This window comes from Drosophila takahashii, chromosome 2R (assembly GCF_030179915.1).
Source record: "Drosophila takahashii strain IR98-3 E-12201 chromosome 2R, DtakHiC1v2, whole genome shotgun sequence".
In the NCBI taxonomy this organism is placed as follows: domain Eukaryota; kingdom Metazoa; phylum Arthropoda; class Insecta; order Diptera; family Drosophilidae; genus Drosophila; species Drosophila takahashii.
The window spans coordinates 424614-451986 of record NC_091679.1 but is presented as its reverse complement, the minus strand read 5'-3'; the positions used below and the strand labels follow the sequence as shown (position 1 = coordinate 451986).

The following is a 27373-nucleotide window of genomic DNA, read 5'->3' as shown; positions in this document are numbered from 1 at the left end:
TTTAGGGTTATAAAATGTAACCGCAATTCTGATTTCATTGGCGGAAAGAACTCATCGAAATAAGCTAAAACCCATTTGGGTTTCTTTGGCTTAGCTCGCGTTTACCTATTATAGCGAGTTAAAGTTTTACATACAAAATTTATTTGTAACGGCCATATCTTGTGAACCGATTAAAATTTTACTATCAAGTCTTCAGTGATTATGTAGCTATGAACCCAAGGAACAAAATTGACAAATGACAGAGAAACCCAAATGGGTTTTAGCTTATTTCGATGAGTTCTTTCCGCCCATCAAATCAGAATTGCGGTTACATTTTTCATGTTGCACTGTGTTATTGATCAGGGTCATTAGCCGAGTCGATATAGCCATCTCCGTTTGTCCGAACGCTGGGATCTCGAAAACTACAAAAGTAGTATATATTATTGATCAGGGTCAATAGCCGAGTCGATATAGTCATCTCCGTCTGTCCGTCTGTATGAACGCTGGGATCTCGGAAACTACAAAAGCTAGAAGGTTGGGACTAATCACACATATTCTTGAGGTTCCTACACAGCGCATGTTTGTTTCAGCCGAAGGCCACGCCCCTTCTAAGGCCCACACTAGCCTTAAACGATTTTAAAAGGTGTCTGGCAAAAACACCTTTAAAGATTTCGGAAGAGTAAAAATGCAGTTTTATTGTGTTTATCAATACCTATCGAAATGGGGTTTCCTCTTAACTTTGAACATATTTAACAGACGAATGGATTCTTATCAAAATGCATTCAGTCAAAATATTTGAAAAGTGCTCTTCTTTATCTTTCAAGTCTCAAACTCAAAAAATTTTAGGAATTTTTTAAAGAAATTATTATTAAAAGCCGGGCTGTGAACCACTCCGGAGCTGAACCACTCCGAACCGGAGTGGTTCACTTTTTTTAGAAAACGAACCGAACCGTAAACCGGAGCCCCGAATTTTTTTATAATTGAACCGGAACCGAGCCGGAAATTTTTTTTTTTGATATTCGGTTCACGAAAAATTTATTTTGTGTGTTCGTGTTTTTTTATTCAACAGTGTGGGGGGTTTCTGATCATATTAAAATAGAGTTTATTTACTAAGGGAAATAAAAATGCGCAAATTTGTTTGGCTATGCAATGACTGCATCTAACTCAAACAATCTAATAATATATAACTATCATCTTCTAAAACTTTTCGCAGTATGCCCACATTAAAATTACATGATCTGGTAAACACTTTATAAATCATAAATCTAGTACCTTTACTTATAAGTCTTAATGTTATGGTACATATTTCAATGAAAATACATGGAAATAAATGTTGACTTTATTATTTCATTAAAAAAAAATTTTTGAACCCTGGTTCGAACCTGAACCCTTCTCCGGCTCATCATTGAACCGGTTCGCAAACCGGAACATTATCTATCGATTAGGTTTGAACCCCGAACCGAACCCATGCAAAAATAATATGGGTTCACAGCCCTGATTAAAAGACGACATATCTTTCTTTAAGCTATAAATGCTTTCAAAAAATTATTCAAAATAATTAAATTCTTGATTTATTTCTGATGCTTTATCATTTTTTAAATATTTGAAAAGTGCTCTTCTTTATCTTTCAAGCCTCAAACTCAAAAAATTCTAGGAATTTTTTAAGAAATTATTATCAAAAGACGACATATCTTTCTTTAAGCTATAAATGCTTTCAAAACAAATTTTCAAAATAATTAAATTCTTTATTTATTTCTGATGCTTTATCATTTTCTAAGTGGTAGTTAAACATTTTTTTATAAACCCAATCAATTGTCATTTTAGACCAGCGGTCGGCACACACATACAATAACATTTTGTTTAATATTTGTATGAGTAAATTGCACTGGGCAGATCATCAGAGTGTGTGTCCAGACCTCTGTTCTACGTTATACGTGTGCGAGCAGCGCGTCGGCAGAACAAAACCCTATGCTCACTTAATAGGGCGCTGCCGACCGCTGTTTTAGACCCTAATTTTGTTCGCCAAGAATTCTTTAAAGATTACGCTCCCCCCTATACGATTAATCTTTTGTTTAGGCCCCATACAAATCTATATATATGTATATATATGTGTATAAGTGACGTATACGCAAATACGCAGTCTTCGGAATGATCGTGCGCCAAGCCTGGAGCCGTTTCTCAGAACTAAGCCGCATAAAACGGTGGCATTTCCATAGCGGATGGTCGAGGTGGAGAACTATCGATGGCACTATCGCCACTATGGATGGTTTGCCACTATCAAGCCGCCTTCGGTAGTGGCCCATCCATTATCGATGGTGCCATCGATAGTGCGCATCCTACATTCCTGCCATTTGAAATCCTTTTCGCCAAATATCTTTGCATTCCGGCTACGTCCGTGGAGTCTTAAAGAACATTCAGAAAGGCGGCCCAAATAATATCGGAGAGGCCAACCCGGCCAATTACATTCTCTTGTTCTTAAATCGCAACTCTTGGCTGGAATAAAGCATACTTTATTGTATTAGTTTCATTCTTTTATTATACCCTTGCAGAGGGTATTATGATTTCAGTCAGAAGTTGGCAACGCAGTCACGGATACGTTTCCGCCCCCAAAGATTATATATATTCTTGATCAGCGTCACTAGACGAGTCGATCTAGCCATGTCCGTGTGTCCGTCCGTCTGTCTGTCCGTTTCTACGCAAACCAGTCTCCCAGTTTTAAAGCTAGAGGCTTGAAACTTTCCGAAAAGTTCTTTCTATTGCAGGTAGTATATAAACCGACCGGAACGGATAACTATATCTTACAGATTACAAAATGGGAAATGGGAAAGTAATAGGAAATAAATTTCAGCTTCTTTAGTTTTTATTGTATTCTCTTCTTCTCTAGAATATGACTCTTTTGAAATACTTCCGAATTAAAATTTAAATTTTATCAAAATCGGACGACTATATCACATAGCTGCCATAGAAACGATCGAAAAAATAATGGGAAATTAATTGGAAACAAATTATAGCTCCGTTGCTTTTTATTGTATTCTCTTCTACTCTAGAATATGATTTTTTTGAATATTTCGAACTAAATTTAACAAAAATCGGATAGGGAAGTATAGAAAAAATAATGTCTAAAGAATACGAAATTTAAAATTTTTGCGATTTTTAAGTTAAGCTAACTTCATAACTTAGTTAAAATAAAGCGTCATTTTATTATATTTGCTAAAAAAATTTTTTTGTTGGGCTTTTCTATTGATGGCACTATCGACACTATCGATGGTTTGAAATAAACTATCGTCGATAACGATGGCGCCCAATATCGATTGTTCTCCACTTCTAACACGCGCTGAGAAGAATAAAATTCTGTGTGGGATTGCGGCGGACACTGGCCTTTGAAAATATGTAGAGCTGTTGGATGCTTGGATGCAACAGCGTATGATGCCGACCTTAGCAAGTGTGAGCCTGTGCAGTCCAAGTTAAACAGGTTACCCAAGGAAAGGACACAGACAGTAGTGACGAGGAACTAGAAAGTTATAGGAATCAAAATAAAGAAATCACAGACTTACGAAAGCACAGGCTATATTAGGAACAGTATCAATATGTCGAAATGCGATATTTCTGAAATGTACGCGCTGCAGCTCAGACAGCGTTGAACAGACAGGCCCAGAACCTTGAACAGAAGTTCCAGGATTTAGAGGGTGAATTAGGTTCCATTTCTTTAACAAATACGGAGGTCAAGGCCCATGTGGTCATCAGATTCGAAAATAGTATAAGGCTCATTCCACGTAAAACGTGACAGGCCAATTAAGGTCAAATCGAAACTTTTTAAAGTGAAACTTCTTTAGGCGCGTTACAGATTTTCGGGGACAGAGTAAAACCGATTCATGATTCATGACCGTCACGAAAATCGTGCATCTCCCATTATTTTCTTCAACGCTGACGAACGTTCTCGTTGTCCACTTTTTTCCTATCTTCGCTCTGAGCGCGCTCGCACATGGTGCGAATAAATATGTTTATCTGTCTGTCTCTCTTAAGCGATAGACAGAGATAGCTAGATAGAGACTGGCACAAATAACGTTTTAAAAGAGAATAGCTGTGTAAGTTTATAAGCAAACGAAATTATGCACTTACACTCTTTGGTTGCAACATGCGCTCGCATAAAGTTGAGAGAGTTAAATCTAAAGTAAATCTAAGCTTGCTTGTGTAAGAATACGAATTTTTAAGCCGAAATCATTTCCGTGACATCAATTAAGATGCAAGAAAGAAGTAAAGCATACAGAGAGCGTCTGCGATCTGCTGCAGCTGACGCTATAACACCAGCTCGAATTTCATAAAAAACAAGAAAGGAAGCTAGCTTCGGCCAGACGAAGCTTATATACCCTTGCAGATATTTCCCATTAATTTACAAATCTCAAAAATGTTAAATTTCCTATTATTTGTTACTAATTTTCCAAGCTGGCCGAAGCTTATATACCCTTGCAGATAATTCCTATTAATTTTGTTGTAATTTAGCTTGAGTAGTGAATAATAGTTTTATTAAGGATAATTGATACAGAGGATTAAGTTTTACACATTCGTTTGCGATAGTGGTGGGCAGAAGAAGAGACAATACTTTCGTTAGAGAAGATACATTATACTGTGACTTTACTGTCGATAGTTCGGTATGCGAAATGTTAATGTAGATTAATACCGTGCCAATTGCATTTCCAATACTTCCCCTCAATTGGTAAGGCGCTGATCGACTGGACGTATATCCAAGGCTGTCTTGCAAGTATTGTGTTTTGAAGCACCGAGTCCCTTTGTCAATATGTCTGCTGGCATCTCGGTGGTTGGAATGTAGTTCACTGAAATAGTTCCTTCTTCATGCGGTTATTCCACTACATTGTTCGGGTCATTCATTAGTGCAATTTTTTCTTAGCATATACAATTTTACGTAGGTGCGAGCAAGACAGATATATGTCGGCTGCAATAAGCAATCAATGAGCAAATTGTAAAAACCGATGGGCACTTTTGGTATTTATACCCGTTACTCGTAGAGTAAAAGGTATACTAGATTCGTGCAAAAGTATGTAACAGGTAGAAGGAAGCGTTTCCGACCCTATAAACTATATATATTCTTGATCAGGATCACTAGCCCAGTCGATCTAGCCATGTCCGTCTGTCCGTCTGTCTGTCCGTCTGTCCGTCTGTCCGTCTGTCTGTCTGTATGAACGCTGAGATCTCGGAAACTATAAAAGCTAGAAGATTGACATTTTGCATGCAGATTCTAGGAGTTCCTACGCAGCGCAAGTTTGTTTCAAAAGGGTGCCACGCCCCCTCTAACGCCCACAATCGCTTATATACGATTTTAAAAATTTCAATATTTCGGAAAAGTAAAAATGCAGTTTTATTGTGTTTATGAATACCTATCGAAATGTAGAAGAAATTTTTTAAATCGGAACATTCGTTAAAAAGTTACGGCGGATTAAAGTTTTTATCTCCATCTCCTTCGCACTTTCTTTAGCTGAGTAACGGGTATCTGATAGTCGGGGCACCCGACTATAGCGTTCTCTCTTGTTTTTTTTTGGTATTGTAAAATGCCTCAATACGGTACTACCTGAACCAATGAGCAATGAGCAAAATTGAATCTAAAAAGTACAATTTTGCTCTTTTATTAGGGCTACTGTGAAATGGGATCAATAATAAAAATTGATTTGATTTTTTTTGGTTGAATTGCCAAACCTTTTGCGTCTAATAAGGTGCTATAAACAAATATGAACAATACAAAAATTATTTTAGTGGCCTAATTACTCCGTTGCCAACTAAAAATAACTCGCATATTTCTATATAAAGACATAACTGCGTCTATAAATTTATATAAAATTGCCTTCCTAAAAATTAATGCCGGGTATTAAAAACAATTACAGATGTACTTTAAACAGCCCAAAACAATTTAAAAACTTGGTAAAAGTGTCTGATTTTTTGGCAACACACACTATTAATTTTACAGCCTTCAACCTTAATGATTTAACCAGTCAAAGTTATTTGAATTATAAAGTTTAAATTTAACGTCTAAATTTGAAGTGACCATGCCATCTTATCCAAACAAATCCCAAAAATAGCATATATATTTGTCCCTTTCTAAGCCTCCAATGAATGCTCTAATGAATGAGCCAAACAATGTAGTGGAATAACCGCATCAACAAGCTCTCGGATAAAATGGTGGCGGATGTCAACATGCTTGGTGCGTTTGTGGAACACGGGGTTGCGTGTAAGTTGGCCAGCTCCTTGATTGTCGTTGTAGATGATGGTCGTCTTCAGTTGGCCCAAAACTTCTTGTAGAAAGCTTCTAAGGTGAACAGCTTCCTTTGATGAGTCAGACAGAGCCATGTACTCTGCTTCTGTGCTTGACAATGCAAACGTCCGTTGCTGCGAACTTAAAAGCAAAACCTGAAAAAGATCTGCGATCATTAATATTGGCGGCCCAGTCAGCATCGGCGTAGCCTACAAGGTCTTTGCCACTTCATTTGTAAATCAGGCAATAGTTCTGAGTGCCTTTTAGGTAACGTAATACCCTTTTCGCAGCAATCCAATGTTGTTTTCCAAAGTTTGTATTGTATTGACTTAGTGCACTCACTGCAAATGCAATATCAGGGCGCGTTGACACTGCCAACCACATTAGTGCTCCTACTAAACTCTGATACGGCACGTTGAAAACATCTTCTTTCTCGTCTTCGGTTTTTGGACACATTTCAGTTGACAATTTCTTTGGTGTATTTACGGGCTTACAATTCTCCATATTGAACCGTTTGAGAATATCTGCGATATATTTGGGCTGACCCATGGTAAATTCTGTTTTCTCTTAGTTTTGTTTAAACTCGATGCCCAAGCAATACGATAGTTTACCCAAATCTTTAATCTGGAACTTGTTGGACAATTTGCGCTTCAATTGTAAAAGCATTTGGGTGTTATTGGTCGCGATTATGAGGTCATCTACATAAAGCGATACGATCAGGATTCCGTTTTGTTCATTTTTGAACCATTTGAGAATATCTGCGATATATTTGGTCTGACCCATGGTAAATTCTGTTTTCTCTTTGTTTTGTTTAAACTCGATGCCCAAGCAATACGATAGTTTACCCAAATCTTTAATCTGGAACTTGTTGGACAATTCGCGCTTTAATTGTAAAAGCATTTGGGTGTTATTGGTCGCGATTATGAGGTCATCTACATAAAGCGATACGATTTTTCAGGTACACGCATTTGTCGGCGGCGAGTGGCTTAAGGTTCAGTTCTTTGAGTTTACTATCTAGCTTTTTGTACCACTGGCGTCCACTCTGCTTTAGGCCATATAGAGCCTTTTTTAGCTTACTCACTTTTTCAGGTCCATACACTTTTTTCTCTTTGGCTGTCAAGATTTCTTGGAATTCAGGTGGGACGCTGATGTAAAGTTCTTCCTCAATATATCCACTCAAATAGGCGCTGTTGAAGTCAAATTAATGAAGATGCAGTCCGAGTTCCGCTGCTAGAGCTATTACAATTCGAATCGAGCTCATTCTGGACACTGGGGAGAAGGTATCATCATAGTCAATGCCTTCGCGTTGTGTGAAGTAGCCATTTCGTTTCGATAACCCTATGGTTTTTCTGCCGATCAACAACTTCCCAGGTATTGTTCATTTTCAATGACCTGTACTCGTTTATTAACGCCTCCTTCCATTTGATGGCATTTGTACCTTTAAGTGCTGCACTCGCAGTCAGTTCCTTTGGATTCGTTGCAAGTGAAGTAGTTTCAAAGAACTCATCTTCTGAGTCGGACTCAAACTGCTGATTGGGTGTGTCGATCTGGTCTGCAAGTATTTGATTGTAAATTAATCTGGGTCTTCCTGGTTTACCCGTTAACAGCTTCCTTGGCCTTCCAGGACCACGTTTTACTGGCTGTTTATCGTCTGGCTCATTGTCCTCTGACTCAGGATCTTCTGGTTGGATGCTTTCGTTGTCATCTTGGTAATTTTCTGGTTGATTGTCTGCTACCGGCTCAACGTTGACATCGATCTGAGGTTTAATGAACTCTTCGAACTTATACTCGTGCCCAAATAGATTTGTGAAAACGACGTTTTCGATGTTTTTTCACATCGTACAGCCTATATGCTTTGGCTTCGGTGCAGTATCCAACGAATACGCATTTGTGAATATGCAATTTCACCAAATTTTTGCATATGCCTTACAATTGGGATGCGATTGTTCCACAGCTTAAAGGGCGTATCTCGACATAGGCTCCTTGAAGGACATCGGTTTCTTATGTAGTTAGCTGTGTTTACTGCTTTAGCCCAGTAGCTCGCAGCAAGTGCGGCTTGTAACATCAGGCAGCGAGCCATTTCAACAAGGGTCCGGTTCTTACGTTCGGCTGTACCATTTTGTTAAGGAGTATATTTTACGGAATACTCGTGATTTATTCCCTCGGCTGCAAGATAACTTTTGAACTGATTATTAGTGTATTCTGTACCGTTATCTGACCTGATTGTTTTTATCTTCTCTCCAGTTCGCCGATAGTGATAGTAACATAGTATTTGAATGCCTTGAATTTCTAGAACACTTCAGACTTTGTTTTGATAGTGTAGAGCTCGCACCAATTTGAGAAATCGTCAGTGAATGTCAAAAAGTAGCGGCTGCCGCCATGGCTATTTGTACGCATGGGACCGCATACGTCGCTGTGGATTAGTTCTAGTACATCTCTTGCTCTTGAATCTGATACTGGAAACGGCTTTTGGGACTGCTTCTCCTTGATACATACTTCGCAAATTGGAAGAGTCTCCTTGAGGTTTACTTTGGCTCCTTGTACTTTACCTTTTCTTATTAGTTTTTTAGGTCCGGCTCATAAAGATGGCCGAAACGTTCATGCCATTCTTTGATGCTGTTTTGCTTACCTGCAGCGATCTGGCTGCATTCGAGTTTTTCTTCTATCTGGTACAAGTCCAATTTGCGAGGAGCGGTAAACACTATTTCTCCTCCGGTAGCTCTAATAATTTCAGCTTTCTCCTTCTTGAACACAATATTGAAGCCGTGATCACATATTTTTGGGACCGATAAGAGATTGGTCCTTAAATCCGGCACATAGAGCGTGTTCTTCAGGCTGGCGGAGAACTTGTTGCTTGGCGAGAAATGCACGGATCCGTATCCTTTTATGTCTGTAGCCTCATCATTTGCCAGTCTGAGTTTCGGGCCTCCTGCAGGCTCAAGATTCACGAACATATTTTGTTGTGAGGACATGTGTGACGTTGCTTCAGAGTCTAGACACCAGTTACTGCAATCACTGATTGTATGATAAGCTCCGTTGATGTATATGCTATCATTCTGTTTCTTTATTGGCTTCGACCTGCACTCAGCTGCACGGTGACCGACTTTTCCGCAGTTGTAACATTTTAACTTAAACTTTTGATTAGTGCTTGCTTCTTTTGTTTTGTTGTTACTATACTTCTTGTGTGCCAATAATGCTCCGGGCGTCGACTCGCTTTGATTTCTGTTTCTCGCCTCGTATTCGTCTAATAACTTTATTTTAAGTGCCTCCGTTGATATTAAGTTTTCCTGCGTTTCGATCGCGATTCGGAACTGTTCATATTCTTCGGGGATGCTGTACAGTAGCAAAATGGTTAACAGATCGTCAATATTCATGAGATCAACTTCGTTTATTTTGTCTACCAAATCGGAAAACATATCTATGTGACTTCTCATGTCTCCGCCTGCATTCATTTTTAGTAGGATCAGTGATTTCAACAGTGCGGCTTTACGGGCTGGCCCGGTTGACTGGTAAGTGCTATGCAGCTTTTTCCATACATCGTCTGAAGTTTCGCAGTTTTTTGTATGCCTTAGTTCCGATGTTGACATGGCCAAAATGAGATCGGACTTAGCCTTTGCATCTTCGTTTATCCACCGCGTGGGGTTTTCTTCGGGTTTTAAATGAGTCCCGTTTACATATTTCCACGAGTCGTTCTTCACTAACAAGGCCTGCATTTGTATTTTCCAGGTGAAATTGACTTTGCCCAAGGGCTCTCTGCGTATACTAGCAATACTCATTTTTCTTTGTAATTTGCGTTTACTTTTGCTACACAAACAACTAGATCACGAAGCTACACAAGCAACGAACACTCTTCTTTTTTTTTCTGTCACCAATTTGACGCCTTCAGTCTCGTCCCCAGAAGTCTCAAATTCATGCACATGCATATGTATGTGCGCGTCGGCAATTTCACCACGAATTGAAATTTGCCATTTAATCTCACTGGTTGTTCAATATCTTCTGCTAACTATTTTCTGGCGCAGTGGAAGGTGCTGCGGCCCATAACCTGTTGTAATTTAGCTTGAGTAGTGAATAAGAGTTTTATTTAGGATAATTGATACAGAGGATTAAGTTTTACATATTCGTTTGCGATAGTGGTGGGCAGAAGAAGAGACAATACATTCGTTAGAGAAGATACATATTCTAAACTTTACTGTCGATAGTTCGGTATGCGATATGTTAATGTAGATTAATACCGTGCCAATTGCATTTCCAACATATTTACAAATCTCAAAAATGTTAAATTTCCTATTATTTCTCACAAATTTTCCAACTTCGACTGGCCGAAGCTTATATACCCTTGCAGATAATTCCTATTAATTTACAAATCTCAAAAATGTTAAATTTCCTATTATTTCTCACTAATTATACCCTTGTAGAGGGTATTATAATTTCAGTTAGATGTTTGCAACGCAGTGAAGGAGACGTCCTGCACCGAGTGAGCATTACTTTATCTACAAGGGTATATAAGCTTCGGCTGGCCGAAGGTAGCTTTCTTTCTTGTTATACCCTTGCAGAGGGTATTATGATTTCAGTCAGAAGTTTGCGACGCAGTGAAGGAGACGTTTCCGACCCCATAAAGTATATATATTCTTGATCAGCATCACAAGACGAGTCGATCTAGCCATGTCCGTCTGTCCGTCTGTCCGTCCGTCTGTCCGTCTGTCCGTCTGTCCGTCTGACCGTCTGTCTGTTTCTACGCAAACTAGTCTCTCAGTTTTTGAGCTATCGGGACGAAACTTTCGCAAAAGTCTTCTTTCTATTGCAGGTAGTATATATGTCGGAGCCGACCGGATCGGACAACTATATCTTACAGCTCCTATAGGAAGGATCGGAAGAAAAAAACTTTAAAAAATTCTAGCTTCGGTGTTTTTTGAAATATTACCTTCTACTTTTGGGGATGTTATTTTTTAAATATTTTTGAATTTCGAATTAATTATTTAAAAAATCGGACTACTATATCATATAGCTGCCATAGGAACGATCGGAAAATTAATGGAAAAGTAATAGGAAATAAATTCTAGCTTCTTTGGTTTTTATTGTATTATCTTATACTCTAGGATATAACTCTTTTTAAATATTTCCGAATTTCAATTTTAATTTGATCAAAATCGGACGACTATATCATATAGCTGCCATAGGAACGATCGGAAAATTATTGAGAAATATTAGAAAATTGAACATTTTTGCGATTTGTTAATTAATAGGAATGATCTGCAAGGGTATATAAGCTTCGGCTGGCCGAAGCTAGCTTCCTTTCTTGTTTTTCAATCGTTCCTATGGCAGCTATATGATAAAGTAGTTCTTTTTGTCCAAAAACCTTCGGGATTTAATTCAATTTTTCTTACATTTATAAAGCTTTTTATGTCCCTAACAACATCCGTCCGCTTCGCGAGTGCATAGTGATTGTTTTGTGTTTTACATTAACTAAATTAGTTTGTACGCCCAGTCTCTGTGCAGTGTTTGTTGTTATTGTTATACCCGTTACTCGTAGAGTAAAAGGGTATCTTGAATTCGTGCAAAAGTATTAAACAGCTAGAAGGAAGCGTCTTCGACCCCATAAAGTATATATATTCTTGACCAGGGTCACTAGCCGAGTCGATCTAGCCATGTCCGTCTGTCTGTCTGTATGAACGCTGAGATCTCGGAAACTACAAAAGCTAGAAGGTTGAGATTTCACACACATATTCTTGGGCTTCTTCAGCCAGGCGCCACGCCCCCTCTAACGCCCATAATCGCCCACTATCGATTTTAAAATGTGTCTGGCGCCCACACCTTTAAAGATTTGCGTGAAGTATACATGCAATTTTGTTGTGTATATTTATACCTATCGAAATGTAGAAGACATTTTTCTAATCGGACCATTCATTAAAAAGTTATACGCAATCAAAAAATTTTATATATCCATCTCCCTTTAGCCGAGTGACGGGTATTAGATAGTCGGGACACCAACCCGACTATAGCGTTCTCTCTTGTTTTTATTTAATTGCATACTCCTTTTCTTTCAAACGCTGTTTGGAGCGGTAAGCATCTATACGGTAGTTACTCACTCCCGCTCTCTCACTATCGCACTATGGGTAATTTGACCACTTTTTGTGGCATTAATTAATAACATAAAAACGACCCAATAATTAACAATTCGGTTTTTTGATTTTACTATATTAAATTTAAAGGAATTTTTTTTGAAAGAATAGGCATGGTCCCGCCTTTTTTTAAAGAAAAAAATTTGTTTTCTCTTAAACGTGAAAGAAAAAAAATTTTTTTTTTAAATTTATTTTAATAAGAGCAACGTATTCAATTTTTAAAAAAATATCAAAGTTTTCCATTTTTGTATTTTTGAATTGCAATTTTATTTTTATAATTATTACCATTATAATTTCTAACAAAAATACTATAAACCTTTATAACAAAGTTATTGCAATGAAACAATGATGAAACATAATTTTGAAATAATTAATATTTAATAACAAAGATAGTTGCTTACCGGCTTTGCAAAGATTGCACCGTAACTGACATTCACAATACAAAAATACGTGAAATATTCATGTTTTGATGGAGGTCTTAAAACATTTATTTCAGAGAAAGTGCGCAAAAGTGCACTTTTATACTTACTGAGTTTAAAGAGTATTAAGTACTCCACAAGATAAAAAAGGTTCCAGATCTGGAAAGAGCTGGACTCATTTTGTAGCTCCATTTAAAAATAAAAATTCAATAGGGGAGTGTAGGGTAAGGTGACGAACGATTCGTTTTTTGAATGTAACTTTTCTAAAATCAATATTTTTCAAAAGCGTAAACGCAGAAAGTTGCTTACATCTACTGAGCATATCCCGAAATTCCAATGCAGCCAAATCCCACAGCGTTTGGCGTGCACCCTTCTTTTTTTGCACTTTCAAAAGTTGTAGGGTAATGTGACGAACGATTTGTTCTTTAATGTAACTACTCCAAAAATCAATATTTTTTAAAAGTGTAAAAGCAGAAAGTTACTTACATTTACTGAGCATATTTCTGAAAAATTTGGATTCGAAATTTCAACGTAGCCAAGTCCCACAGCGTTTGGTGTAAATCATCCTTTTCACAAACAAAAAAATACATTTTTTATGTATAATTTACGGAAAAGTTATTTTCGGTACGGAAAAAAAGGAAGTAATAAGATAATACCCAAACTTACAAAAAAAAAATGGTCAATGTGCAATTTTTTCAAATTAAATTTAACTGACGTCACTATTAAAAACAACAATAAAACTGCAGCAGTAAATGTTATCTGGTATTATTATATTTTATATTATATTATATATTATATTATATTATATTATAACAATTAAAATTCTTGAATAAAAAAAGTTCGTCACAATACTTTACAAAAAGTTCGTCATGAAGGTAGACTTGGAGCAAAAACGGTGCCACTCTCAAACGGCGCAAAAGAAAAAAACGAGAGTTACCAAAAACTAGCATATATTTGCCTGATTTTATTTTCCACTCATCTTTGCTCTGGTACTGCTGAAACACAAGTTAATTGAATAGGTTTGATAGACAAGGGTCTTCCCATGTTATTGTGTTCACAGAAACTTGGTAAAAGCCGGAAATTCTTAGTTCCGAAGTCTTTCCAAGTAAGTTCACAACGTACAGGCTTGATTGTCCCTCCCGACGTGGAGGTGGAGTTTTAACTGCAGTTGACTCAGAATTAACGTATGAAGAAATAACGTCCGTCGAAATAATGGACATTGAATTTCTGTGTATAAAACTATACCTTCCGGGTATTTCTATATACAAACCATGTTCTTATATTCCGCCGTCATCTGAATTCCCAATATATGCAAATCATCTGTCTGCTATCCAGTTTATTTCAAGTAAACTATCAGATAGGGATCAGTTAATAGTTTTAGGTGACTTTAATATACCTAGAGCGACATGGTCCACAGTCGAAACCACGAATATATTGTTACCTTCAACGCAGCATGATTTTCTTAATGGTTTGCTTGATATTTCATTGTCTCAAGTAAACCATGTTCAAAATTCGTTAGGTACCCTACAAGGTACACTTGGACGGTGTCACTCTCAAACGGCGCAAACAAAAAAAAAGCCAAGTACCAAAAACTGTTGATTAAGATCTCATTTGTACGAGCATATATTTATCTGATTTTATTATTCACTCATTTTCGCTCTGGCACTGCTGAAACACAAATAAATTGAATAGGTTTGCTAGTTTGTGCACCACCTTTTTAGAAAAAATTACCACACAAACAAATTACGGGACTTCTTAATAATATTACTGTAAAAACATTGTCGACACGATGAGAGGAGACGACAACATTTATTTGGAATTTTTAACGTGACGTCATATGTGAGATTCGACGAGTTCGTCACATTACCCTACTCGTCAAATTACCCTACACTCCCATACTAATTTGACTGAAGCTGTTGATATATTTTATAATGTATTAAACGCAGTTTTTGATACATGCGTTCCTACGTATTATCCTAAAATTTCTAGCCAACCTCCGTGGTTTAGTAAAGAGTTGTCACGACTTAAAAATGTGAAGTCTAGACTGTACATAAAGTTTAGAGCTTCCGGATCACAAGCTGCCTTTTCCCGATACTTAAGTGCTCGGTCGGATTTTACCGTGCTTAACGCTCAGTGTTACAAAAACTATTTAGCTCGTTGTAAGACGCAGTGTACACTGGATCCAAAACAGTTTTATAATTTTGTTAACACTAAGCGTGAATCTTCAAGTTACCCATCAACCCTTAAATTTGAAAATTCTGCCGCAGACACAGCTCAGGCCATAGCCGATCTTTTTGCACAGTTTTTCCAAACCACCTATTCAACAACAAGTCCGTCAGATCAGTCTTACCCATATGACATGCCTGAATCGAACTTTATTTTTTGTCCAGTTATAAGTGAAAGATCACTTTTTTTAGATTTGCAAAGGGTCAAACCAGTCTACTCTCCGGCTCCTGACGGAGTCCCTGGATGTGTGCTCAAGTATTGCGCTGAGACTTTGTGTAGACCATTGCACAAACTTTTTACTTTGTCTTTTTAAAACGTCAGATTTTCCGCATAGATGGAAGGAATCGTTGGTTATCCCGCTTCATAAAAAGGGGAGCAAATTGAACGCATGTAATTACAGAGGTATTTCAAAGCTATCAGCTATTCCGAAGCTCTTCGAGAACATTATTACTCCCCATTTGCAACACAGTTGTAGGTCTCTTATTTCCTCTTGTCAGCACGGATATATCAAACGTAGGTCAACGACAACCAACCTTTTGGAGTTTACTTCATTTGTGTTAAATGGTTTACGAAAAAATCGTCAGACTGATGTGGTTTACACTGATTTCAGTAAGGCGTTTGATTCTGTAAACCATCCGATTTTAGTTCGGAAATTGGACCTTTTGGGGTTTCCTGATGATCTTCTTGGGTGGATCTTAAGTTATTTGAATGGCAGGACTCAAAGAGTCATTTTTTAAAAACTCTTTATCATCCCTAATCCGAGTTTCGACCGGTGTACCACAAGGAAGTCATCTTGGTCCGCTCCTGTTTACATTATTCATAAATGACCTTCCTCTAGTCCTAACGAACTCACGTGTACTTATGTACGCAGACGACGTTAAGTTGTGCCTGCAATTTAATGATACCTTACGGGGACTTAACTGGGATGCAAGCCTAATACTGCCATCCTACTCTAGTAGACTACTTCCAATTAACTTACCATCATTAGTTAATCGAAGAACTATGCTTGGTATTACGTTTATTAGGAATCTTATTCATGGTGATGTGGAGAGTCCCGAGTTACTGGGTCGCCTGCATTTTAATGTGCCAAATAGATTCACAAGAAACTATATTCCTCTAGTTTTAAATCATTGTATCTCTAATTATGCAATGCATGAACCTTTTAGAGTACTCTGCAATGACTATAATAGATTATATCACCTAATATCTACTACCGACTCACTGCCTATCTTTAAATCAATAATACTATCCTACAACTAATTAGTTTTACTTTATGTATCTTGACTATTCGTATTTTGACCTGCATGTATTTTTAATTGTCTATTGTGAAATTGTCTTCTTTGTCCGCGATTTCGTTTACTCGCCCAAAACAGTGTAGGGCCCCGCGCGTAACAAGCATTGCTTGGTGTCGTAAGGGCCACTTGATTGTACTGACCACAGTGCATCAAAGACCAAGATTTTGATAAAATTAAAATCGAAGTTCGAAAATATTTAAAATGAGTAATATCCCAGAGTAGAAGAGAATACAATAAAAAACATCGAAGCAATAATTTATTTACTATTATATTCCAATTAATTTTCCAATCGTTCCTATGGCAAAAATTTTGATAAAAATTTTTTTGAAATGGTATTTCCAAAATTACGAGGTTCTATGTTCAAAAACAACCAAGATATAATTTATTTAAAGGGTTTTTTTTCCGATTATTCCTATGAGAGCTTTATGATATAGTTGTCCGATCCGGCTCGTTCCGACTTATATACTACCTGCAAAAGAAAGAAGATTTTTGGTAAAGTTTTAGCCCGATTGCTTTAAAACTGAGAGACGGATGGACAGACGGACATGGCTAGATCGACTCGTCTAGTGATGCTGATCAAGAATATATATACTTTATAGGGTCGGAAACGTCTCCTTCACTGCGTTCCAAACTTCTGACTGAAATCATAATACCCTCTGCAAGGGTATAAAAAGAGATAATGAAATATTAATAAATCAATTGGCTTGGGTAAGAGAGCGGTGAAAGTGAAAAAGTGAAAATTTGTTAATTTGGAGCTGTTGGGGCCGGTGGGAAAAAGTGCCCCCTCGCAATTTAGTTGTTTTTTAGTTGTTTTTCTATTGAAAATACCCGTCGAATAAGGGGTCAGGGGGTCCGACGCTTCGTTCAAAAGTTATAGCCAAAAGAAGAAAATAAAAATTTAATTCAGTTTGTCAGTTTGTGTGCTTGTGTGTCTGTCCCAAAACGTTGGTTTAAAGTTCTGGAAAAACCACTTTTGGAAAAACTAGCTAGTTTATCGGGAAAACAGCTATAAATGGCGAAATTTCGGAAGGCCGTAACTTCTGAACTACTAAAGATATAGACTTGCACTATACCTCGTTTTAAAGGTATTTTGAAATACTATAAACGTCTTCTGAGCGTAATTTGTCTAGGGTGCTCGTATTGCTGTTCTGCTCTTACAACTAAAATAGTTGTCTTTACTAGTAGCGATTAAAAAAATATGAGGATAATTTTTTCATTCGGAAACCGCGTGTATTCCGGCGTACTGAATTTTTATACGTTGAGTTACTTGTCGAGTAAAAGGGTATATTGTATTCGTGCAAAAGTATGTAACAGGGAGAAGGGTCGATTTTTTGTAGCCAAAGACCTGATGCGTCTAATATCAGGAGACATGTCTAGCTTAGGCATTCGTTTCTCATTTTGGAATGCCAATGCACTATGGGTAAAAAACCCGTTTTTGGTGAAAAACTCAAGTTTAAAAGATATTATATTGAAATTTTTTTGTGCATTATTTGATATTAAACTAAATTTTGAATTTTGTTTTTTTTTTAAATTTGTCCCCGTAGTAGAAGTTAAAAATTTTTTTTATATTAAGTAATTGGCTTGCCACCATTTTATTTCGATAAATGCGGTTTTTCTAAGCATAATTTGCCACTACGCCTATACTCCATCAGCTCTGGTATTTCCGGTATCTTTAATTTAAGAAAATCGTAATTTTTCTACGTCCTTTGGGATATATCTTCAAGAGTGGTCAACCAATTTTGTTACTCTTTTCGGAATTAAATAATTACACGTCTCTTCTGTATGATCCTTTTTGAAAATGTAATCTAACGTAACCATAAGAGAAGGTGGAAGCATTCAGAAAACTGCGCCTGGCTACCAACAAAGTTTGTGTCTAGGTTCTGATGCACTTTCTGCTAAGGAGTCAACAGGAACAATGTTTTTTTCAATTATGATTTGGCTTCATAGGGAACCAAAAGTAACACTGGTCGACAAAAAAAAAGCCCAAGAATAAAAGCTACCAAACCTCAAAGTATTTTAGCTGTAGAGAACTACCTCATACTTGGAAACTTTCCATCACGTCGAAGTTTTGAGAAATCCGTGGTCAAAGTTCCAAATTTTCGGTTTTTAGGCACTTTTTGCGGCTTAATAGCAAGAAAACCCTTCGTAGCCCAGAGCCAAAATTTAGCGGAAAAGGTACTTTGAACCTTTAATTTCAAGATTGCCCAATCACAAAGTTGGGCGTCCTCTACTTCATTAGCTACAATGGATTTTACTGAAGTACTTTTTGCAACTTTTTTTCATCTATAGTATTGTATGTGTACGGATCTCAGTTCAACAAGGAAAATATCAGGCTACTATAGATGAAAAAAAGTGACAAAAAGTACTTCTGTAAAATCGATTGTAGCTAAAGAAATAGAGGTCGCCCAGCTTTGTGATTGGACACTCTTGAAGTTAAAGGTTCAAGGTACCAGTTCCTCTAAATTGTGGCTCTGGGCTACGAAAGGCTTTTTTACTATTAAGCCGCAAAAAGTGCCTAAAAATCGAAATTTGGAACTTTGACCACGGATTTCTAAAAACTTCGACGTGTTGGAAAGTTTCCAGCTATAATTCTTTCACGTTTTGTAGCGTTTATTCTTGGGCCAAGAAAAAGTCTTGATTTTGTCGACCTGTGTAATTAGCCCTATACATAGTGAACTCATATGTGGCTAGATAAACGCAAGTTTACCAAAAAGGAGCAAAAATGGTTAATTGTATGGCAAGAAGGACACTTTTGTGGTTATTTCCTCGTTTTTAATTCTCGGCAGCTCTGTACCATTAAGAAATTTTACTCCAGAAACACAAACACAATCGCTAGCTCAAATCTATAAAGATACACTTATAAGACAGTTCACTGTTGGACAACAAGACACATAAAAGCAAACATTTAAGCTAATTTACATTAACAAATACCTTTGCAAGGAATTTCCATTTTCAGATTTATGAAAGTCTTCTTTCACACCACACAATTAACAAGCAAAGTAAGCTAGTTTTTCTCTCAATTTTCCGACATTGCTGGGTCTCTCTATCAGGCAACTTTGTTGCAGTGGCAAAACTACAGATTTGCCACCAAAAATTTTTGGAAGGCGGTTTTCTTCAAATGAAGATGTCAAGAATCGATTAGTATGGTCCATTCATAAATATAAATTATGAAAATAAATAGGTTTATGCACCAAAATTAGTGCAATGGTGTCACTGGCAAAAGTCTCGAGTTAGAGCACTATCTTACCGCTAATTCCAATTGATGTGATGCTAATTAACGAAACGCATTTTAACAGCCGCTCACATTTCAGAATTTTTGGATATGATTTATTGACGGCTAATCATCAATCTGACCGTCTTCGAGGAGGTGCTGCTATTTTAATCCGCTTTCACTTGCAGTACTCCCCTTACAGTACAAACTCTACTGTAAAATGTCAAGCTGCTGCAATTACCTTAAGCACGGACTTGGGAGACATCGTGATTGCTTCTATTTACGAGGATCCAAGTCTGTCTCAAGGCCTATTCTTGCTGGAGTCCCTCAAGGAAGTGTGCTGGGTCCTGTCTTGTATACAATATTCACCTCGGACATTCCGTCGCCCAGGGGCAGGAATGTTTTAGTACCTACCTATGCAGATGGCACAGCGTTTCTGGCGACAAGTGCTCTGCGAAGAGAAACGACAGATATGGTGCAGGACATGCTAAAAGAGTTTGAGGCCTGGGCATCGAAGTGGAACATCGCAGTTAATCCTGCCAAGTCTCAGCATGCAACCTTTTCACCTTGTGACGGGACTTCAATAAAGCACTCGGACACGGTTAAGTACCTTTGACTTACTCTGGACAGGCGGATTACCTGGAAGCAGCACATTGCACAGTGGATCCGCTTGTATGGAAGAGCGGCCATAAATACTAATAATGACCAAAGCGTGCTAAAATTTATAACAAAAATATAGAAAATTTGTCTAAACATATAAAAAAAAATGGGACATATGGAACGGATATATCTTATAGCTCCCATAGGAACAATCGGCCCAAAATTAAAAAAATATTTCTTTCATGTTAAGATTTTATTTTTTATGTAGGGGAGTGTAGGGTAATTTGACGAGTAGGGTAATGTGACGAACTCGTCGAATCTCACATATGACGTCACGACAAAAATTCCAAATAAATGTAGTCGTCTCCTCTTATCGTGTCGACAGTGTATTTACAGTAATATTAATAAGAAGTCCCGGAATTTGTTCGTGAGGTAATTTTCGCTAAAAATGTGGTGCGCAAACTAGCAAACCCATTCAATTTACTTGTGTTTCAGCAGTGCCAGAGCAAAGATGAGTGGAAAATAAAATCAGGCAAATATATGCACGTATACACGAGATCTTTATCAACAGTTTTTGGTACCTCGCGTTTTTTTCTTTTGCGCCGTTTGAGAGTGACACCGATTTTGCTCCAAGTCTACCTTGTAGGGTATCGTGACGAACTTTTTGTAGGGTATTGTGACGAACTTTTTTTATTCAAGAATTTTAACTGTTATCGTTGATTATTTGTAAAAAAAAAATATAATAATACCAGATAACATTTACTGCTGCAGTTTTATTGTTGTTTTTAATAGTGACGTCAGTTTAATTAAATTTTTAAAAAATTTGCACTTTGACCATTTTTTTTTTTGTAAGTTTGGATATTATCTTATTACTTCTTTCTTTTCCGTATCGAAAATAACTTTTCCGTAAATAATATATAAAAAAATGTATTTTTTTGTTTGCTAAAAGGATGGTTTACACCAAACGCTGTGAATCCAAATTTTTCAGAAATATGCTCAGTAAATGTAAGTAACTTTCTGCTTTTACACTTTTAAAAAATATTGATTTTTGGAGAAGTTACATTAAAGAACAAATCGTTCGTCACATTACCCTACAACTTTTGAAAGTGCAAAAAAAGAAGGGTTCACGCCAAACGCTGTGGGATTTAGCTGCATTGGAATTTTGAATTTCGAACTTTACAGGGATATGCTCAGTAGATGTAAGCAACTTTCTGCTTTTACACTTTTAAAAAATATTGATTTTTGGAGAAGTTACATTAAAGAACAAATCGTTCGTCACATTACCCTACAACTTTTGAAAGTGCAAAAAAAGAAGGGTTCACGCCAAACGCTGTGGGATTTAGCTGCATTGGAATTTTGAATTTCGAACTTTACAGGGATATGCTCAGTAGATGTAAGCAACTTTCTGCGTTTGCACTTTTGAAAAATATTGATTTTTAGAAAAGTTACATTCAAAAACCGAATCGTTCGACACCTTACCCTACACTCTCCTACATAAGTAACAAATTAAGAAAGAATGGAAGATATTTTTCATATTCATACACTCAGAAAAAAAAAATTCCAAGATTTAATGAAACATGGACTACATTGCCTAAAATGTTGATTTAAGGCCATTGTGGACTTAAAAATAGTAAAAATGGCCATAAATGTTTCTTAATTTTAATTTAATTTTTTTGTTTTGATTTTTTATGTAGCGAAACCGTATAAAACTATACATTTGATTTTTTTTGCCATACAGTAATCATTTGGTAATTACTTATGGTCAGCCCCAAGTTTGATGATTTGGCTTCAATGTATTTTTAGGAAAAGTGTCCCTAAAAGGAAAATAATATGCAATTAAAGACGCTCTAAATTGAGCCATTTTACAAAAAACACATACATACACAAACAAAAAACAATATCACTAAAAATTTATTTAAGATAAATCGAACTACATATGTTGAATTTTTTGACATTTCTTTAAGGGGTTATATACGGTTGTACCGCTCAAAAAAATGAAATTTTATCGCATTTTTTTTAACACCATAAAAAATATTTATTAAAAATGTTTTGCCGACGTTGTTTAGTTCATGTTTCTGGGTACTTATTAAAATTTTTTCATAAAAAAATATTAAATAATAAAAATGTTATGGCCGAATTCCAAGATCGTCTTTTTTCGATGGTGACTTGCGGTGGACATCATATCCCGAGAACGGTTCATCTCAAATCAAAAATTCAAAAAAATGTCGTTAGTATATTTTTTTGCCTAGTCTCTGAACGAAATTTTTGTAAAAATTTTTATTAAAAAATGGCTACTGTTTTAACAAAAAATGTACTTTTTCAAGGTATACAATTTTGGATTTTATGCTCTAAAAAAAAAATTTAAAAAAAAATATAATCCTTCGTTCAAGGACTAGCTATTGTTATAATAAATAAGTGGTCAACATTTTGTGTCGATCGGATTAATAGTTTTTTAGTAATCGTGTCCAGCGCAAAGGTAATTTCGAAAAAACAAGAATCTGAGATAATCGCGTTTAGAGTTTCAAGTTTGTAACGGTGTGCAGGTAGTGCGCTATAAATATCTACAGCTTCGGTTCTAATGCTCCGATCGTTCTGAATTTTTGTAAGAGTATATACTTCAAGAAAATGCAATAAAAAAAACCGATTTTTTCATCTATCACAACTGTATATAACACCTTAAAAAAATAGTCGTAAATATGTTAACTATGCTGTTAAATTAACAATGTTTATCTTAAATGCTTACCTATTTGAGATGTGAGCTCAGTAAGAGAGTGCGCCGTACACATAATAATTAAATAATTTTTATCTAATTAAAAATTTTAAAAATGATTTTATGTGTCTGATGGTGTGACTGGTAAGGTGTCTGCCCCTGAAGCGAGAGGAACCCGGTTCAAATCCTACTGGTGCAAAAAAAAACAAAAATAAAATTAAAAAATAAATGTAAAAAACAAAATAAAACATGTCTTGTACTGGACTCCAACCCGGTTCAAAATAACCGGGAGCTGGCATAGTTTCCTCTGGGCTACGCCCTTATTAAATTTTCAAGTGGCTAACTGCTTTTGTAAGTTTAGATGGATACCTAAATGCTTAAATTGTTGGTTAATATGGTCTTTTTTTAAGACCAAAAGACAGGGTGTCAAAAGAAGCTGAATATTTTGAAGCAAAAATTAAACAATTAAAGCCAAAATAATTAATCGTCTCTAATAAAAACATTTTTATTACGCATAACTTGCATCTTACTATGGTAGATGGAAAGGTGTGCAACGCAATCAGTGAATCATCCTCGGCAACATGTTGCCCATATATATGGGCACTTCCAAAAAAAAGTCCACCAAGCCACAAACCTTAAAACTTGAATAAATCATATTTCCACATGATTTTGCCCCGATATTAGTTTCTAATTAGTTGGATACTGAGCTTAACTACAAATTTGGAGTATAGTTTGATTATTTTTATGACAAACCCCACCAATATACGCAAAAATCAGTTTTTGGCTATTTTTTTGTTATTTTTTGGACCTGTCTTCTGTTGTAAATTTATCCTAAAGGAATGCTAATATGTGACATTTTTCTGTACTGAATGCTTCATCCACATGCTAAACTATTAAGTTAAAAGCAAAACATCCAGCAATTGAGAGATAGAGGTAAAGAAATCCGATTTACAAAACAGTCGGAAAAAATGTCCCGAGCGACATGTACCGAGCGAATGTGGTTGAAACTGCATTAAAAAAAACGGCAAAGAATTTTTGAGTAAAACCAAAAGCATTTCACAGCGACATGTTTGAACAACATTCTAAAAAAAATCGCATTCAAATATTCCATCAGAATTTGCTAATTTCTGGTGTTGTATGAACTTCCCCGAAATCCACTTCTATTTTTGTCCCGAGCGAAAACGGCAGTTTTTTACCGATATCTTAAAAACTAAAAGTGGTACAAAATTAAGATTTTTACCAAAAATAGAGCTTGGGAAGACTAAAAAGAAAAGCCCATAATTAAAATTAAAATCCATTGTTTTACAATTTTTTTTCAACTTTAAAGGTGTGCAAATGTCCCGAGCGACATTTTGGAAGTGCCCATATGTGGAGCAAGACCAACAGAAATGAACAATGTACAAAAATGGAGATGGAGGTAGAGGATCGTCAAACGACGGAAATATCACAAGAAAATTCTTTTCTAATGCAGCTTTGAGCTCCGAAATAACAGAAATCGATGCATCTTTGATTTACAGATGTGCAACATTATTGCAAGACATGGCATCGGGATACAAAACAGCTAAACATCTAATAGATGCATATCTATGGTACTATTTACCGGCTACCGTCCATAAAGTATTGATGCATGGGTCAGCTGTAATAGAGCATGCTTTAGTATCGATTGGAGAGCTTTCGAGGGAAGCTGCAGAGTCCAATAACAAGGAAATAAAAAAATTTAGACTTCAGCACAGTCGGAAAGTGTCTCGTACTTTAACAAACACAGATTTTTAACAGGACAACTTCTAAAAAAAGATAAGTCGAGTTTGGTTACATCTGTGAATGAATGACTGATGATACTTTATAATTTTTGTTTCTTTAATATTTTGTTTGTTGATTTTGTTTTTAGTTATTTGGTTCTACCTACAAGAGCACATTTAAATCTTTGTAAAATTCCGCGTAGGACTGATACAATCCCACTTTGAGTGATATTTTTGAGCGAAATATATCGCTCACAAAATAATCATTATTTCTGAGCGATATTTTTTTCGCTTACAAAATAATCATTAAATGGAGATTTTTATTTTTTACTCAAAAAAAATAATCATTATTTTTGGTCCCTGTTTAAAACAATTTTAACGATTCCTTGACTCTAAAATACAGTTTGGATACGCACATACTAAATTCAATGCTTAGGGCTAGTACTCAACCCAACAAAACTCGTCCAAAACAAAAACTTCATATGAAACAAAATTTTTTGACGTTGTTTTTCATATGAAGTTTTTTGTTTTGGACGACTTTTTGTTGGGTTGAGTACTAAGACTTAATGCGTAAGTTGTTTTGACCTGGCAAAAGTGGCTATTTTCGTTTCTAAATAACATTTAAACGTGATTTTTTACAAAAACATGATATATACCAAAATTTAAGGAATCTCAAGGGTTATACAGTTTAAAGTAGTAAGAAAAATCGTAAGAGCCGTTTTTGAGAAAATTAAAAAAATAAAAAAAAAAGTTAAAAAAAATTTTGTTTTGTGCGTATTTTTTAAATATTAAATTTACACAAATTATACGTAGGAGGCGCTTAAAGCGTTTTAAAATACCTTTCCAACGAACTACCTTCAGTAGTTTAGAAGTTATGGCCTTCCGTATTTTAGCTATTTATAGCTGTTTTCCCGCTAAACTAGCGGCTTTTTTTTTAAAAGTAGTAGAACTAAAGTTTATTATATCGAGCTGTTGAACATCATGTCAAATTTTCAGGACTTTAAACCCATGTTTTGGGACACACAGACAAACTGACAAACAGAATTAAATTTTCATTTTGGGAAGAAGAAAATCTTAGTTTGGCTATAACTTTTGAACGGAGCGACGTATCATTCGACGGGTATTTTTAATAGGAAAACAACTAAAACATTGCGAGGGGGCATTTATCCCCACCGGCCCTCGAAATTTTTACTTTTACACTTTTACCGCTCTCTTCCCCAAGCCAATTGATTTTTTGTTTGCTAAAAGGATGGTTTACACCAAACGCTGTGAATCCAAATTTTTCAGAAATATGCTCAGTAAATGTAAGTAACTTTCTGCTTTTACACTTTTAAAAAATATTGATTTTTGGAGAAGTTACATTAAAGAACAAATCGTTCGTCACATTACCCTACAACTTTTGAAAGTGCAAAAAAAGAAGGGTTCACGCCAAACGCTGTGGGATTTAGCTGCATTGGAATTTTGAATTTCGAACTTTACAGGGATATGCTCAGTAGATGTAAGCAACTTTCTGCGTTTGCACTTTTGAAAAATATTGATTTTTAGAAAAGTTACATTCAAAAACCGAATCGTTCGACACCTTACCCTACACTCTCCTACATAAGTAACAAATTAAGAAAGAATGGAAGATATTTTTCATATTCATACACTCAGAAAAAAAAAATTCCAAGATTTAATGAAACATGGACTACATTGCCTAAAATGTTGATTTAAGGCCATTGTGGACTTAAAAATAGTAAAAATAGCCATAAATGTTTCTTAATTTTAATTTAATTTTTTTGTTTTGATTTTTTATGTAGCGAAACCGTATAAAACTATACATTTGATTTTTTTTGCCATACAGTAATCATTTGGTAATTACTTATGGTCAGCCCCAAGTTTGATGATTTGGCTTCAATGTATTTTTAGGAAAAGTGTCCCTAAAAGGAAAATAATATGCAATTAAAGACGCTCTAAATTGAGCCATTTTACAAAAAACACATACATACACAAACAAAAAACAATATCACTAAAAATTTATTTAAGATAAATCGAACTACATATGTTGAATTTTTTGACATTTCTTTAAGGGGTTATATACGGTTGTACCGCTCAAAAAAATGAAATTTTATCGCATTTTTTTTAACACCATAAAAAATATTTATTAAAAATGTTTTGCCGACGTTGTTTAGTTCATGTTTCTGGGTACTTATTAAAATTTTTTCATAAAAAAATATTAAATAATAAAAATGTTATGGCCGAATTCCAAGATCGTCTTTTTTCGATGGTGACTTGCGGTGGACATCATATCCCGAGAACGGTTCATCTCAAATCAAAAATTCAAAAAAATGTCGTTAGTATATTTTTTTGCCTAGTCTCTGAACGAAATTTTTGTAAAAATTTTTATTAAAAAATGGCTACTGTTTTAACAAAAAATGTACTTTTTCAAGGTATACAATTTTGGATTTTATGCTCTAAAAAAAAAATTTTAAAAAAAATATAATCCTTCGTTCAAGGACTAGCTATTGTTATAATAAATAAGTGGTCAACATTTTGTGTCGATCGGATTAATAGTTTTTTAGTAATCGTGTCCAGCGCAAAGGTAATTTCGAAAAAACAAGATTCTGAGATAATCGCGTTTAGAGTTTCAAGTTTGTAACGGTGTGCAGGTAGTGCGCTATAAATATCTACAGCTTCGGTTCTAATGCTCCGATCGTTCTGAATTTTTGTAAGAGTATATACTTCAAGAATATGCAATAAAAAAAACCGATTTTTTCATCTATCACAACTGTATATAACACCTTAAAAAAATAGTCGTAAATATGTTAACTATG

General features: G+C 35.8%; 1 protein-coding gene across 8 annotated transcripts in view; it reads right to left on the bottom strand.

The window, feature by feature from the left end:
- Nucleotides 1-27373, bottom strand: part of MFS17 (Major Facilitator Superfamily Transporter 17) — a 327725-nt gene that overhangs the window by 101773 nt on the left and 198579 nt on the right. Inside the window, exons 6-7 of one of the 8 annotated variants that reach the window (XR_011417822.1) lie at nucleotides 16846-16956; nucleotides 16540-16769 (exon numbers count right to left, since the gene is read on the bottom strand). The exons of 5 other annotated variants lie outside the window; for them this stretch is intronic. Coding sequence is in view for 2 of the 3 variants with exons in the window: in XM_070212615.1 (XP_070068716.1) it covers nucleotides 22943-23008 (66 nt within the window). In the remaining variant the exon portion in view is untranslated. Of the gene's footprint in view, nucleotides 1-16539; nucleotides 16770-16845; nucleotides 16957-22927; nucleotides 23009-27373 lie in introns of those variants that run through there. 2 more of the 8 variants (XM_070212617.1, XM_070212615.1) reach the window with 2 other exon arrangements.